General features: G+C 36.3%; 1 protein-coding gene across 1 annotated transcript in view; it reads left to right on the top strand.

The window, feature by feature from the left end:
* SPATA17 (spermatogenesis associated 17) overlaps nucleotides 1–16,012 on the top strand; it is a 67,842-nt gene that overhangs the window by 20,507 nt on the left and 31,323 nt on the right. Inside the window, exons 5-6 of the mRNA XM_053461011.1 lie at nucleotides 3,670–3,773; nucleotides 13,312–13,435. Coding sequence (XP_053316986.1) covers nucleotides 3,670–3,773; nucleotides 13,312–13,435 — 228 coding nt within the window. The remainder of the gene's footprint in view (nucleotides 1–3,669; nucleotides 3,774–13,311; nucleotides 13,436–16,012) is intronic.

Genomic DNA, 16,012 nt, shown 5'->3' with positions numbered 1-16,012 from the left:
ATAGTAAATTATGTGTCAGGGTAAATACAGGGGAGAATGTAAATTGATTACAGAAGGACATGGACAGACTGGAAAATTGAGCAACTAAGGAGCAGATGAGTTTCACTGTAGATAAATGGTCCGTGATGCACTTGGGTAGAAAAATTCTTAAACAGAATATTACCTAAATTGGATTGAAATAAATAGCTGTTCGGTGGAAAGGGACCTTGGGATTTTATAGATAATAAACTGAAAATGTTTAGTTGACACAAAGCAAGTAATTCCAGCCCTGCTGTAAGTCTGACAGGGAGGGTATTTTATTCTGCACGTTGGGGGTTATTCGATAAGAACAAAATGTAAAAGTTTTGTTTTTGCTCTAATTAGCAGGAACATTCTGATTCTTGCTATGGTGATAGGGCTACTTTAAAAAGTGTGATCTGCGTAATAAACCTTGATGGGAACTTCCTAGTGGGCAATGATATAAAAATAGACCATCAGAGCTTTTTTTTTTTTTTTTTTTTTAAATAGAAAAAAAAATTTGAACCCTGAAAAAACTATAACAGCAAATGCGACTTTTTTTAGGAGAGGGCTGTAACCCAGCTGAATAGAGAGTTTGGCCCTTTGTTTGGATACTTTTTCATGTACCATCTGAACCCCAGAGGGGCATTTAAAGCCAAGTGGCCTGATGGGCCCGTTGTGCATGGCCCCTCAACCCATATATTCAGTGGCACATATATTTACACACATGCACTTACACACTTATGCTAACATATACACACACATTTGCACTCATGCTCACACAGAAACACACACATGCACATTTATGCTCACGTACACTTACACATGAACATTCATACTAACACACACACTTATACATACATACATACTCACTCCCTCACCCTCTCTCATCCTCACCGCAGCTGCAGTTTTCTCTCTGGCTGCTCGTGCGCACTGCACGAGCAGCTTCGCTTTTGCTGAGGACTCACATAACATTGCTGAGTTCCAGCATTTCTGGACTTGCCCAAAAGTCTTCAGAAAGGTACAACCTTGACCGGCCCTTTGTGGAGGCTTTTGGATTGGCCGGGGGTAGTTGCCCTCTCCACCCGGACAAGCCGCCCCTGCATTCTGAGCTGTAGGAAAGAGAGGCGTTAAGGGTGGAAATAGGGGCAGGACATTTGAACACCTCCCAATAGCCCTAATTATCACAAGACATTACTGATTTTAAGGCACTGTCCCACTGGCCTACTTTTGGAGTCAGTGGAGATTATTGGCTGGTTAGTTCTTTGATCTCCCCTGACCAGCCCAGGAAGTTTTATAACTCGATGGAGGTTCAGGCTGCAGCAGCTCCAATGTAGCCTTCTCTCAACACTCTGCAGCTGAGCACTGCAAGGTGGTTCTTTAGGTATGGTGGCTGGTTGTCCACACCTAGGCCATGTCTGGCACATACCCCACCCCATCATCTTGCCACACCCCAAACACAGGTATTCCAACAGTACATGAAATGGTGAGAAATATGCACCTGGGGGTTACATTACAAGGTAGTCTAGCTCCAGTTTGTTAATTAACCGAATTAATCTTGCAACTTCACACAAGCCTTCCAGAAATTCACATATTGTCATAAATGAAAAACACATTGGATATGTACAAAGAACAATTGTGGTGAAAGTGGTGCAATCACCATACACACCAATGGAATGTAGCACTTTTATCTATTTGTGCCAGAATTGCTCCTTATCTATTACCTCCATATTTTAGCCCCAATTAATATTTTTATTGCTCTGTAAGGCAGATCAGCAACCATCAACAGGGGGAATAGTGCCAGCTATGTTGTAAATTTTATGCAACTTTGAAATCATTTTATTGAATAATCAGATATCCACTAAAATTTAACAGGCTGCGCATCAGCGGAAGAAGCCAAATAATTTTTTTGTAAGAGTGCAGATAATATTTATATGACTTTTTTCTTCATTTAATGTACAGTACGCATTACTGACGGATTGTAAATTAAAAAGGGCAACGAGAAGCAGATTGTTTTCAAACACAATCTATATTTGGAATCCAATAAAAATGTGATTAAAGCTTCGAGCCAACACACTGGCGGCAAGTGAAACTATTTCTCAAATGATTTATCAATGTAATCAGCTAGAAAAATTCAATCACACTTAAAGTGAAACATATTTATTTACTTTTTTTAGATCACTATAATACATTATTATCCAAAGCTGTGCATGGTTTATTGCATTACTGTTTGTTAATGTAAATGAGGGTGTTATTATGCCTTATCTGTTTGCGTCTTGCTTTCTACGGGGTTGGATCCCTAATATCTAAATATTACTGCATGCATTTGGATCACACCACCCAGCAACGTGTTCTGGCCTAGGCCAACTAGGCCTAGGGCACCATATCCAGTGTGGGGGGGTCGCAGTCCACCCACCTTTGGGCAATCAGACCCCCTAGGTGTGCCGCTGTTCAATGGGGCCGTTACAGGGGAGCCTCTGTAGACTGCCCTACTGTAAGCCCATAGTGAATGGGGAGTGGGCAGCGGGGGAGCTGCCTTGGGTCAGTCATAGGTCTGCGCTCAAAGTAAATACACCTCTGAGAACACCATATCTCTGCGGAATCCTTTGCTTTGTGGAGTGCTCCATTAGAACTTTATCCACAGGCTACGTGTTTCACAGATGATTACTGGGCTTCCAGGGGAAATGCTTTATTGATAGAGTGGTGTGTAGACCCTGTCTACCCTATTCATGCACTCATTTATGATGTACACAGTTACCCCCTGCCTCTTAAACTGGACTCTGCCCTCTTCTGGCTCCCAGAAAAGCAGATAAGGTTAGCACTCTTAGTTGGCCATCCTGGGACTTTCCGAGGTTGAGGCCTACACTTTACAGTTTACATTAACATTACAGTTTCTGGGTGATGGCCAATGACTTAGAAAGCAAAACTCTTATCTGGTGTAGTTTTAATACTTACTCATAACTAACAATCGCCCTGTATTCAGATTTGGAACCTGGGTCCCACCATCAATATAAAATGTGGCTCTAAAGTAATAGTGAACTGCTCTTGTCTGGTAAACTATGTTTGATCTCAGTGTCCATGTGCACTAGCACTATTTTAATGGAAGTTACAAGTTCATAATCTAAAACTGTAGAATCAAAGGCTTACGTGTAATATAATGACGTGTTATTTTACTGAGAGAGTGATAGAAAAGTATAACAGCCTCCCAGCATATTTATTTATTTATATTGCTGTTAATAAAGTAAGTGACTTTAAACATGCATGGGGATCTGCAGCTAGGTCTCAACTGGAGGTGGTCTCCTTTTTTGTCACCTGTATAGGGAAACACTGGTTCCAGAACATTTGTCAGGTGTGGAAACTTTATGTTCTAGAACTCTAGAAGGGGAATTGTGACAGCGGATAAAGTCAACTTTTGTAATGACCTCTTGGTACTGTATACAAAAGCTCTGGGATAGGATTGGGATAGGATCTGGTATTGACTGAACCATATATGTTACAGCTTTCGTAACTTCATTTTCTTCCTACTACCAAGGACTGATTAAGGTTTAAGTATTAACATTGTGAAAACCAGAGCTGAAAGTTTAAATTCAAACTAAGTTACCAAGAAAATGCTTACAAATTTTCTATACAAACCACGAATAGATGTTAAAAAATTCAGGTTTTTTTTTAAAGATTCAGAAAAGATGGCGAGGATATTACGTTCGGAAGTATGTGCACAGTTACTACGCCTTGAAAAATTATCTGGAAGGGGTGGCCATCAAGAATGAGATTGTCAGGTAAGAGACCTTGTTACAACCAAGGATTGGGGATAAATGCCATGGAAGTGAAGTGGACAAAGAGAGTTATACATAATGAGCATTTGTGGTGTAAAATGATAAATGTGACCAACATTTAACAAGAAATTACTTTTATACAAAATTCTGAAGAACCTGGACCTCTGAGGCCCCTAAAGCGTGTGTAACTATACATTTTATTGGGCCAACAAAGAAAAAGACTTATCAACTTTAACCAAAGACTCCATTATATATAACCCTCAGGTGTCTACTAACCCACTGCTTATTTTAACTAAGCCTCAAAACCTAATATGTGCTATGATCAAACCAGGGTCTCAATTATTGTAAACGATGTAGCAGCCACCTTTAGTAGCCTAGAAGACCTGTTTATTACTATGGGACTTTTTGGGACAACAGGGGCCATATATTTACCATTTGTAAATTAATTCTCACACTAGTGTTTGTAAGTAGGGCATCGTGCCTAAATATCAATTAATAACATAAAAAAAGGGTTAGTAGATAAGTGTTGACAAAATGAAACAATACACATTGTTCTTCAGAACAGTTATAGTTGTGTTTTTAAATTCTTCTATACACCATGCATTGTGTTTATTATCACCATGTCAAAAATAAATCTCTCTACCATCGTACTATTTACATAACTGGATCTGGTAATGGCCATGATCATGAAAAAGGTGGGTTAGATGACCCATTTAATTCTCTCGTGTTTCGTAGAAAAGTAGCTTGGTTCATCTTTAAATTCTATAAGGCCTTGCCACTCTTTAGTATCTTCATTAAGAGGCGACTGGAATATATGGTTACCTCCAGATCCCCTCACACCCTCTGTGTAGGACTTTAAATAGCGGGATCGGTAAGAAAGAAGTGTGACCATCTCTGTCAAGCGGTGAAGGTTCAAGGAAAATGTTCTTCTTGGAATGTAATTTTTCTAAGGAATACTCTGTAGGGATATACCAAAACGGGTTCTTATAATTTATAAAAACGTTAATTATAACAATACAAAGTAAAAACTGTGGAAAAAACTTGAAAATTACCTCTCTTAGGTAAATTCTGAACAGAAATTTGGGTTTTTATAATTTATAAAAAGGTTAATTATAGCAATACAAATTAAAAACTGTGGAAAACTTGAAAATGACCTCTCTTAGGTAAATTCTAAACAGGATAAAATATAGTCCATAAACTTGCTGCAGGTTTAGTTTCAGAAAGTTTCTATACTTTAATGGATACAGGTGTTTTAATAATACTTATTTTTTCCGAAGAGCTTTTTGTCCTTTAATAAAATTTAATAAATAAAATGTATTTTCTAGCTGCACCCAAACCAACATATCTACATATATCCTAGACAGGTGTCAGCATGGGGTCGGCATTCGGAAAATACCATACCATGCATTGTAAAATCCAATTCCACATTTCTTTTGTTCCTTACTTAATGCAAAGTATGGCTTGAAATTTCACATCTCTGATTCTATTAGAAAAGGGACATTGATGGGTTTGTCGATAACTGTGAAAAAAGTGGCATTAGAATATGTTTAAAAAAACACAGCTGAACAAAATATGAGTCCATGAAATGAGAAAATACGTAAAAATATAGATTTGCATAATGCCAATTGTTGTAATATGGGTAAGCTTATTTCTAAATAAAATAACAAAACTTACTACCCCATTTGCAAAAGGACACAAGAACCTTTCCGAGATCTCCCATCTTCATCATCCAGGCAAAAAAGCAACATCTTTAAATATTTAAATATTAATATTATAAAGAAAAATATGAATGCCATTTGTATGCATATGATATCTATATGGTCCCTTTAATTTTTTGTGTGGTCCATTTTGCAACTGCATGGGGTAATTCTGCCAAAACATGACATTGAGAAAGCTAATATTGATATTAACCTGGTTTATTGATAACTTACAAAAAACAAAAACTGTCTGCGCTTCTTACCCTAATAAAGTTGGCAACGAATATATAAACATAATCTAAATGAGAGGTTTTGGTTATATGAATTGGCCAAAGCATAATTAAGCTCACCCGCCACGTCAATGCACACTCTCAATAGGGTGAGAACCTACTCTCACCTCCTACATAGTGGGCACACAAAGCAGTTTATACTGCTACCAAAACCTTATTAATGTGTTGGGGGAGGTGCAATTAAACCTCCTCCCCATTAACCCCTCGACAGCAAGCTGCAACCAGACTAATGAGGAGCAACACCTCAAATATGTGCAAATAACTTACCCCTTGTTCAATTAATAGTATTTGAAAAGCTACTACTAACAACGTACATTTTATGTACATAATGTAAATTGTATTATTTACTTTAATATGAAATATTATAAAGTTTCTTAGTTCTCTCTGTTAATTATTTGATGCCAGATTAAAGAACTTAAAACCAGAATTAAATTAATATTGATTTATTTCATGACATAGAGGTGGAATATTTAAAAAGGTACCAAAATATTACATATTTCAATGTTCCAATTCTTACCCGCTCTGACTTACCTATTGTAAGTTTACAGGTTGATGCAAAAAAAATAAATAAATAAAAAATCCACGTTAAATTTGGTGCAATTTCAATAAACTCTAACAAATTATAGGCTGTCAGAGAGGGCTTGTTATGCTGTCCATCCTCATTTAACTTTCCCATAAGATCTTTTAATGAAGTTAAACCCCAAGTTCATGGCAATCATTTTGTGGCAAGAGTTTGAGGAATGTACCAATTCATCACTTGTCAGGAAGGCACTTTTAGTTTATACATTTAATAAGGGCATCCTCTTGCTCACTTAATTAGAAGTGAACAGTTTGCATATTTACTAAATGCGGAGTGTCAATGCCATCACGGCCTATTGCCTGCATGAATTATTTCTCTATCTGCAATAAACAGCTGGGTAATTATTACCACTATAATCAGATAAATTCCCTCTGTTAGGCTTTTCTTATATGGTAATTCTTTGAACCCATCCAAAGCTTAGTAAAATTTATGAACGCTGATATCTTAGCCACTTTTTCACTGACCGAGTTTTCATTCTCAAGGACGCGGGTGTTAAACAGTCTGTACACAAAGAAAACACGCACACATGCAGTCATTTCATCAACATATCAGTATTTACACTGTAATTATCGTTATGAATCAATTTGTAGGACTTTACACAAGATTCCAAAATTATATTATATCCTCAATAAATAGCAATACAAAAAAAATCATTATAGAGGGAATACGTGGAAAGTTATATTTTTCCTTAAAACTTTTTATATAGAAAAAATGAATAAAATGGCAAAAAAAATATTTTGGAACTTGATTTGTTTTAATACGGTTAATTTTTAAAACAAATCAATTTGTAGGACTTTACACAAGATTCTAAAATGATATCCTCAATAAATGGTAATAGAAAAAAATCATTATAGAGGGAATTCGTTTAATGTTTTGATTTTTCCTTAATACTTTTTATATAGAAAAATTGAATAAAACGGTAAAAAAATATTTCGGAACTTGATTTGTGTTAATACGGTTAATTTTTAAAACAAAAATATTTTTAGCGCTTCTCAAAGGTGATCAACAATGATTTTATTGGAACCATAAGGGATGTATAAGACAAATAAAAAAGATAAAAAAGCAGAGACAAAGTACTTTTAAAATGGTAATTATATGTCTGGTATATGTCTGAAAAACATTTCATAACTTGAAAAAAGTAAAGACAAAGTACTGTGGTGTAAAACTTTAATGTTACACCTATTCAGAATGTGGACCTCTATGATACACTGGCCTACAGGACAATTAACCCAACACTAAAATATGAATATACTAAATATATGTATATAATGGGTGCAGATGCAGGGACTTTTACATAGATGGAGTGTAATATGATGTCAGCTCTGCCAACAGTTGAGCTCATCGTGAGGTCGAAACGTTGTTGTCTGTTTCCTACAATAAATCTGTCTGATGGAACCCCTGCGTGCCTGGAGCCTTCTTCTATTTTTGATTTACTGGGGAGCTGGCCCTTCCTGGCACAGCTAAGCACCTGAGTTCCTGTGGGGAGTGAGTGCAGATTCCTAATTCTGGTGAGCTCTGCCAACAGTGACATCATCACCACTCTTTTCTAATGATGAAAGAGTGAGAAGTATGTAGGATATTGCTTTATTCCTATGACACACTGATGGCATATTATCAGGATCAGTGAGATTAATTTACCTCCTGTTTAAAAGCTGTCAAAAGCCCCCTGTTACACAAGAGACAATTTATGTTACACGGGAGTTAGTAGATGATGAAATACAAATGAGACGGGTTTACTGAAGTTTGAAGGTGTTTTGCTGCAAATGAGTCCATGTGTTTGTGATAAATAGGCCACCCAGTTATCATTCTCATATGCATTAGCGATACAAGGCAACGTTATAGTAATGAGGATGTGTATATCTGATTACCGATCTTAAAACTGGGTCTTCAGCAGAAAATCAGGCACTCAATCAATCATTATGGATATATTTGATCTGATATATTATGGCTAGATGTTCATATTACCTCTAGCACTCAATGAATGCTTAAGAAAAATATGCATATGAAAAATGGTTTAAGGAGGATGCGACCAGGGCTGGATTAACATTCCTGACAACTAGGCACCAAGAGCTTACAATTAAATAAACAGATGATAAAACAGATGATGCCCTGGCATAGAGCCGGGCATTGAATTATTAGCGACTATAGCAAATACATGAATGCATTTAGTGTAACGTTATAAAATGTGAGATTTGGGAAAAAGTGAAATATCCCTTTTTAAAGGGAGCTGTACTTTTGACAATTCTTTGCCAGAGGCAGGGTTTTTAGCCATGGTCGAAATCTGGGTAGTCCTGTCTCAGTTGCTTCAGCACATTCATTTTATATTAGCTTTCTTTCCAATTATGTGGATTTTTTTGCTCTTTTTTTTTTACAAAGTGACAAAACTCTTTCATTTTGTTTGTTTATTAAAACTTTTGATACAGTTCACAATAGCCAGACACCAAGCGCATCTCAAGGGCAATTCGCAGCAAGATCTGTTTAGCCCACAGGCATTAAAATATGTTTCGTCGAGCCTTACACAAGGTCATTAAAAGATTGTCATTTCATTTTTTTTTCCAGAGATTGTTAGTACAGCTTCCTTTAAATGACCCACATAGTCCTTCAACTAATCGAACAGTAATTTGAGTTTGAATGCTTGTGGCACGTAAGACTTCCAGGTTATATTAAGCGAAATATGACCAAAGTCATTTTAATCTCACTTAAGCAAAAATTAAGATTGATCAGTCTTCGTAGAAACCTGTCCTAGCTAAGGAGGGGACGTAACGTCTGCCTTGGTCTAGTGCAGATTGAAGAAGAACCCTTTGACAGCAATTAAATAGCTTTTGACCGTGCGAAGAATTATATCTATATATACTTTGCTGATAGGAAGTGTTTGTGTATTTATTGGAAGCCAAAAGAAAAGTAAGAATAGCAATTGACAGAGCAAACAGTTTGACAAATGTGGGGGTCTACAGTAAGCAATGGTTTCCGATACTGCAGTGATACTGTTTTTTAGCATTGTTGTTCCCCAGTCTAAACATTATTATTATTATTATTTATTGTTTTATATAGTGCCATCAAATTCCGTAGCGCTGTACAATGGATAGAGAAGACATAACAAGTAGTATGTAACATAACAAATTGACAGAGACAACAGGTGAGGAGGGCCCTACTCAAATGAGTTTACAGTCTAGAGGGATAAACATTCATTATATAATTATTTTAATAGTTGTTGCAGGGGACTTCGATATTCAGAAAAGGTCTCTCCTTGGAATCCAAACCCCCCTTTCCTTCTCTGATGTGCCTCTGTTCTAGGAGCCTAGAATGTTTGCTGGGTGTTAGTGTATCATTGTGTCCTACAGCCCTAAATGCCACAACAATGTATATATGATCAGCAAATACATCTATCTAATTGTGTGGATAACGGATTAATGATTAATCTAAGGTCTTACTTAATCACAAAAATAGTTAGCAGCTGCTTAAGTCACTTATAAGGTAGTGCCACCTTCCAACGGTATCTGGCCCTGGCCTATGTCCAGAGACCCCCAACCACTGCTCCTATGATGCCACTTAACAATTTATTGAAATGGAGCACCAGAATATGACATCATATCATGGTCCTCCCCTTCAATAAGCTGTCATTCATCACCTTAGCCCCACCTCTAGCCACACCCCACACCCCTCTTTGGGCAAAGGACAGACAAAGTTGTGAGATTGCTAAAATTTTAGTAGCCCCAGCTAGTTTTCTCAAGGGTTGGATACAGAGAGCATTTACAGGGCCAACTCAGCCCTTCTTGCTTGAGGAATTTGCCGGTATAAGCCCTTTATCGTCAACAGTGACACAATAGTTGAAACCACAACTCTCCTATAAACTCTCCCTTTAGTAAATGGACACATTTGGCATTAGAATGATCACCACCGTATGACAATGAATATAACATGACATCAAAATTGCGGTTCCCTAGGTCACATCGCTTTCAACCATTTCTAATAAAGACATGATATTTCTGATGCTTCCGTCAGATATAAAATTCAAATTTTTGTTCCTCTAATAATGTGACAAATGTAATTGTTTGTTGAACAGAAGAAGCAACCAGCCAGCAAGTCCTTGCAAACTAAGTAACTATATCCTGATTTCTGCCTAAAATATGCTTGTTTTGGTGTATGTAAAAAAAAAACAGACCCATTTTCAGAAGAAGAATGAGTTGAAGAGCTTGGTGACCTTTCCATATCAACAATACTCTGTAATTACGTTTCCCCATTTTTCAACAACTTTTTCTTAATACATCCTTCCTTTGGAATTTAATGCGGTTTAATTACTGTCAGGTGTATTTGTTGCCTCATTCATTTTAACTCGGCACAAATTCTATGCCACCAACCTCTGCGCTCCCCCACAGAAGGACAGAAGAAGGTCATCCATCTGTACGCTGCCTTGCTCTTTGTCAAAAAGTGGACACAGTTAATGAGGTCTGTTTGGTGTAGCACAAATTTTCAGACACAGATAGAGATCCTTTCAATTGAAACAAATTTGTTTGGCTTAACCTAGTAAGTTAGCAATTAATAATAGCTTTGAGACGCAGGTCAGAAGGGTCACCATACTGCCTCGCCAACACAATCTAAAACACGAAGCTTACTTAGATCTATAGTCATTGTGCTTACATTGTGCTAAGTATAAAATAAAGCAGGTTATGCGCACGTCTTTCCTATTAGCCCTATATTTATAGATTGTAACTTAATCGTACAATTAAAGTGCACTCGGGGGAAGGCAGGGAAGTGATATTAATATTCGGGGGAATTGCATAAGTAGCATTTTCTGAAATGTGTTTGAAGTCTCTATTTACGACGGAGAAAAAAAAACAGATTTATGTGTCTAATGCAGGCAATTAGTAACTTTGAATCTTGAGTTAATATTCACCTTATTTCTAAAAAAATAACTACCGGTAATCATTGTGTGAGCTTTTAAAATAGTTTGCATCGTTGATTAAGGAAAATAATCTATGGATATGAAATAGTAGTTCAAGGACAGACTTTGTATACTAAATGAATAAAATGATTATTATTATTAGATTTGTCTGCAAATGGAAAATATCAAAGTGAATGGATTTAACAGATAGCACATAATAAATAATTGCCACTATCAATTTAATCATTTGGAGTAAATCAGACTCCTCAGGTTAGAACTTGAAACTCTATGATTTACGGTTCAATTGTAATGGTATATATATATATATATATATATATATATATAGATATATAGATATATATATATATATATACACCAAGTGAATACACGCACAATTAAGCCACAAAACCATACTTAATCTGCGGATCTTGAAGCCCCAAGGATGGACCTGTGAATGAAATCAATGGCCGTAGCAGCAGCCAATCACACATATGCTATCTGAACACTGTCTTGTAAGCATACACGTGATTGGCTATCGAGCATGTACAGTAGTTTTCTGGATAATACTTCCTGGTCTCAGTAGAGGCTGCCGGAGGAGGAGTTAAAGTCAATGTAAAAGAATGTGCATTCAGTTAGCAAACAGTAAAATGAATTGAAGTCTATGCAAAATGAACTCAAACATACATTAAAAAACAAAAGTACAATTTTAAGGACTACACTGCTCTTTTAATCCCCATGCGTTCCCCTAACAGGATCTCCAGTTGCTGCATAATATAACATTGTGGTATCCTGATTGTTGTACGGAATTTAATGAATCTGGTTTTAGAGTGTCATCAGTTATAGATCTTCTTAATGGTAAATTACAAAAAAAAGATACACACTGAAGGTTACAACATCAAACACAAACTTTGTAAGACATAATAAAACTGTTAATCTTTTTCTCTGAAGGGCAAATCATTCAGCAAAATCTCATTGTGGCTCTGGGCGAATAAATACTGTACACCCAGAGTTCGTAACTCATGGTAAAGACCTGGCCATCGGGTATTAACACTTAATTAAATCTATACGCATCAATGGGCGAAGTTCCAGTCTTTCAAGCAAAGGTTAATTAGACTAGCTGTTTCTGAGGAACAAATCTAAGAGATGTTAATTGACCCACGTTCCTCGACGAATCTTGCCCCATAGCGGTTTGTATGTTTGTTACAGAGTCTTCGTTGGCTTTCTCTTGGAACTAGGGCCTTGGCATTGTTTTCCAGCTTAGTAATGCTTTTTTAGCCATGCTTATAGTGATTCTGTGGCCATTGGCTTACATACCTAGGAACTTTCAACACGAGCTCATATAAAACCTACTAATTCATGGCTAAAATGCTGTTGTGGCGACTCACTAATGATGGCAACCAAGAGGCTCTCATAATGGTCCTTAAGAAAATTGACTTGTTAGGAGGTGAAGATATTCTAACTTAAGTGATCTGTATTCAAGCACACTATACACCAGGATCACTCAACTATCATTAAATCAGAGTAGAATATGAAGGCATCAACTCCAGAAGGTCTGATGCTAAGAATCTGATTGTTATCTTGGGGTTTGGATAAAATCCCTGAAACTCCCAGGTATGATAGAGTACATTGGATGTATAAAAGTCAATAGCAGATTGTTCCATTGTAAATGGGAGTCTTTTGCTCCTTCATTCTAGACCACCAGGAATACGTCTCATAAGGCGCAGAACCGCTCGACACTTCCAAAACTGGACCAAGTTCCAGCAGTGCTCTTTAACTCTCATGTTCTTACACCACTGATAATTGCCATATCTGTTAATAATAGCTATAATACCACTGTATGGTACAAACAAGATTTATCAGAGACTTCTAATGCAAAATGGGTTAACCATATCATTTCTGGGACATTCTGAAACCCAAATTGTTAACAAAAGAACACACCGTATTTGCAGCATTCGTAAATACCACTTATACATCATTAAAACATCACTATCTATACCACTTTTCTCTCTATCATAGCAAGTTTATGTACCGGTGTAGTGATGCAAATGCACGGCCGTACACAAATTCACACAAGTTTTCCATGTCGATTCAGGAAGGAACTCGATGAGTTTGCAGACATGAAGGCTGAAGAAAAAGCGAAAAAAGACTCGGAGGCAGAAGAGCGCAAGAAAGATTACCGGGCTCGAAAGATGCATTACCTTCTCAGCACTGAACAGGTTAGTGTACACTGCCATTCTGTGACAGCTTATACAAACCGCAGGGACTCCCAACCTGACAGAGACAAAGGAGGGTGCTGAATGGGACATGACTACTTGAAACGATATCACAAAAACACAACTTCGACTTCAATTAAATAGCTCTCTATGCGTGCAGCCAGATACGGTGACTACTCCGTAACAGAATCTCTGTGCAGGAAATGTCAGCATCGCCTTCAAAGAGACCGCAAGTCAGCAGTTTATTCTGCTGCCGTTACAGAGGAGGAAAATAAAAGAATTACACAACATAAAAACCAAAGTCAAGCGCCTCCTTGTCATGTTTTGGCGTTTAGTTATGAGTTAACAATTCAGAGAAATTTCATAGTAATTTTTTTTAAAAAAAGTAAATAAAATCTGACTGTTTTATTTATATTAACACAGAAAAATTCTGTATGTTTTATTGTTTGTACAGCTCCTAGGGTTTCTAGAACTCCTATTTAAATATTTTGACAATATTTTTTTGTTTCAAAATAGCTTTTACATAATACAATGTTTTTTAATAACCGTACATCTCAAGGATATAAGTGTTGTAGATATGTGAGCTTCGTCCAATCTATGTAAATAAACATACTTATCACACTGCTTTGTAGTAGACAACATAATGCCTCAGTCTTAATCACCCAGAAGGACCCACTGACTCATGGAAGGACTTTATTAGATATGCAGGACTTCATTAGCATTGCTGTAAAAAAAATGCTCCGAGTAGGGAATATCATTTAAATGTCACACGATGACCTGCAGATAAAGGGGGGTTGAGGAGAAATTATATGAAACAAAATCCACTTTTCTTAAGCGGTACACTGCATTTTCTTCATAAAACACTGTATTTAAGGCTCATAGAAAATTATTTCTGTGGGACTTTACCTTTAACTTTCTGTAATCTGATCTCCCAACATGTGTTTCTAAAAAGGTATGTAGACAAAAGTTGTAACAATTATGATTTTTAGAGTTTTGCTCCCACTATGGCTCAATGCATATTTTTCTTTATATCCTATACTGATTAAATAATGTGTATATCAATATAGAAATGATTCCTAATTCTTTTTTTTTACAAGCAGGCTGGTCAAAAAAAATGGCATTGTTTCAATAATAATAATAATTTTCCAACTATTCTGAGATAAACTCTTCCCTAATAATACAGTTTGTAAGGAAAATCAGGAATAGATTTTTAGAATGGCTACTGTGATTGTGGAGGGTTAACTGACTTTATTGAGAAGTGACCAGCTTTAATCCACGTGTGATGCTAAAGTTGCCCCCAGCTAACCCGAAAACGTCATTTTAAATATGCAGTATATTTAAGGTACACCGAACATATGTTACCGTGTACTATAAAAAAAAAATACACAACACTTATCCCATCATTCATAAAGTATGAAGACATAAAAAGATATAATAAACTTTATTTTTCAGAAGCCATAAATAATGTTGTCTGCTCCACCTACTGGTTCTTTTGTGCATAAAGTACATTGCATTTGTCCGTATACAGCGATGTATTTCAGTTACGTTTCTAGTATACAGCTGGAAGAACAGGCTATACATTTAGAAGAGAATTACTATTCACCCCCTTATAATATGTGCAATATGCTACATATAGCATTTTATAAAAGAAAAAAATAACTTTATAGAAAGCCTGTGACTGCTATAATTTCCAATTAATTTTTGTGGTATCCCAATATATATATATATATATATATATATATATATTATATTAATCAACTAAAGTGTTTAAAAAAATATTATAAATCATAATTTACAGATAAACGTATTTAATATTGTGACTTTCCTTTGTAATTCTATTACGCTACTACTGTTTAATATAACAGTACAGTTTTTTGGTACCCGCTTTTAAAATGGTTTAAGTATCATAATTGCCATACTGTTTTCCATTTGCTCTTTGTAAGCGCTTTAAAAGAATTAACTATTAAAAACACATGCAGATCTTTTTTCTTCCGCTTTCTTCCAGGAAATGTAAGTTGATGGAGTCATTGATTATTTGACTATATTTTGGTAACGTTTATAACAAAACATTTCATAAAAATTTATAGAATCCTTTATTTAATATTTACATCATAGAGAAGGGATAACAGAACCATAGAATTTGCTGGCAGATAAGACCCATTTGGCCCCATTGAGCCTGCCCGTTTTTCCTGATGTAAAGACTAAAACCTTAATCTGTCCTCTGTCTTAGCTTATTTTCAGGAGCCATATCCCTATCTCATACATGTTTAAAATCCTTCGCTGTATTAGCCTCTACCACTTCTGCTGGGAGGCTGTTCCATTTGGCTGTTCCATTCATGGTGGCCATGAATCCAGCACACTACCGAATATGGGTCCCCAGCTCATCCAAAACCGAATACAAAGGAGAAGGGTAGTAGATACCTGGAAAATACTTTCAGTACATGCAAACACAGTAAAGAAATTCTGAAAAGCTTGAGATGTGGATAAAGCGATCCTAAATAATAAGTAAATAATGCGATTTAAAAGATCTGCAAAACATTGAAAAACAATTGTATGTTTAGAAAGAGTGATTTAAAAATG

The sequence above is a fragment of the Spea bombifrons genome, chromosome 3 (assembly GCF_027358695.1).
Source record: "Spea bombifrons isolate aSpeBom1 chromosome 3, aSpeBom1.2.pri, whole genome shotgun sequence".
Taxonomy (NCBI): Eukaryota; Metazoa; Chordata; class Amphibia; order Anura; family Pelobatidae; genus Spea; species Spea bombifrons.
Note: the sequence above shows the minus strand (reverse complement) of the source record. Positions and strands in the feature narration are given on the sequence as shown.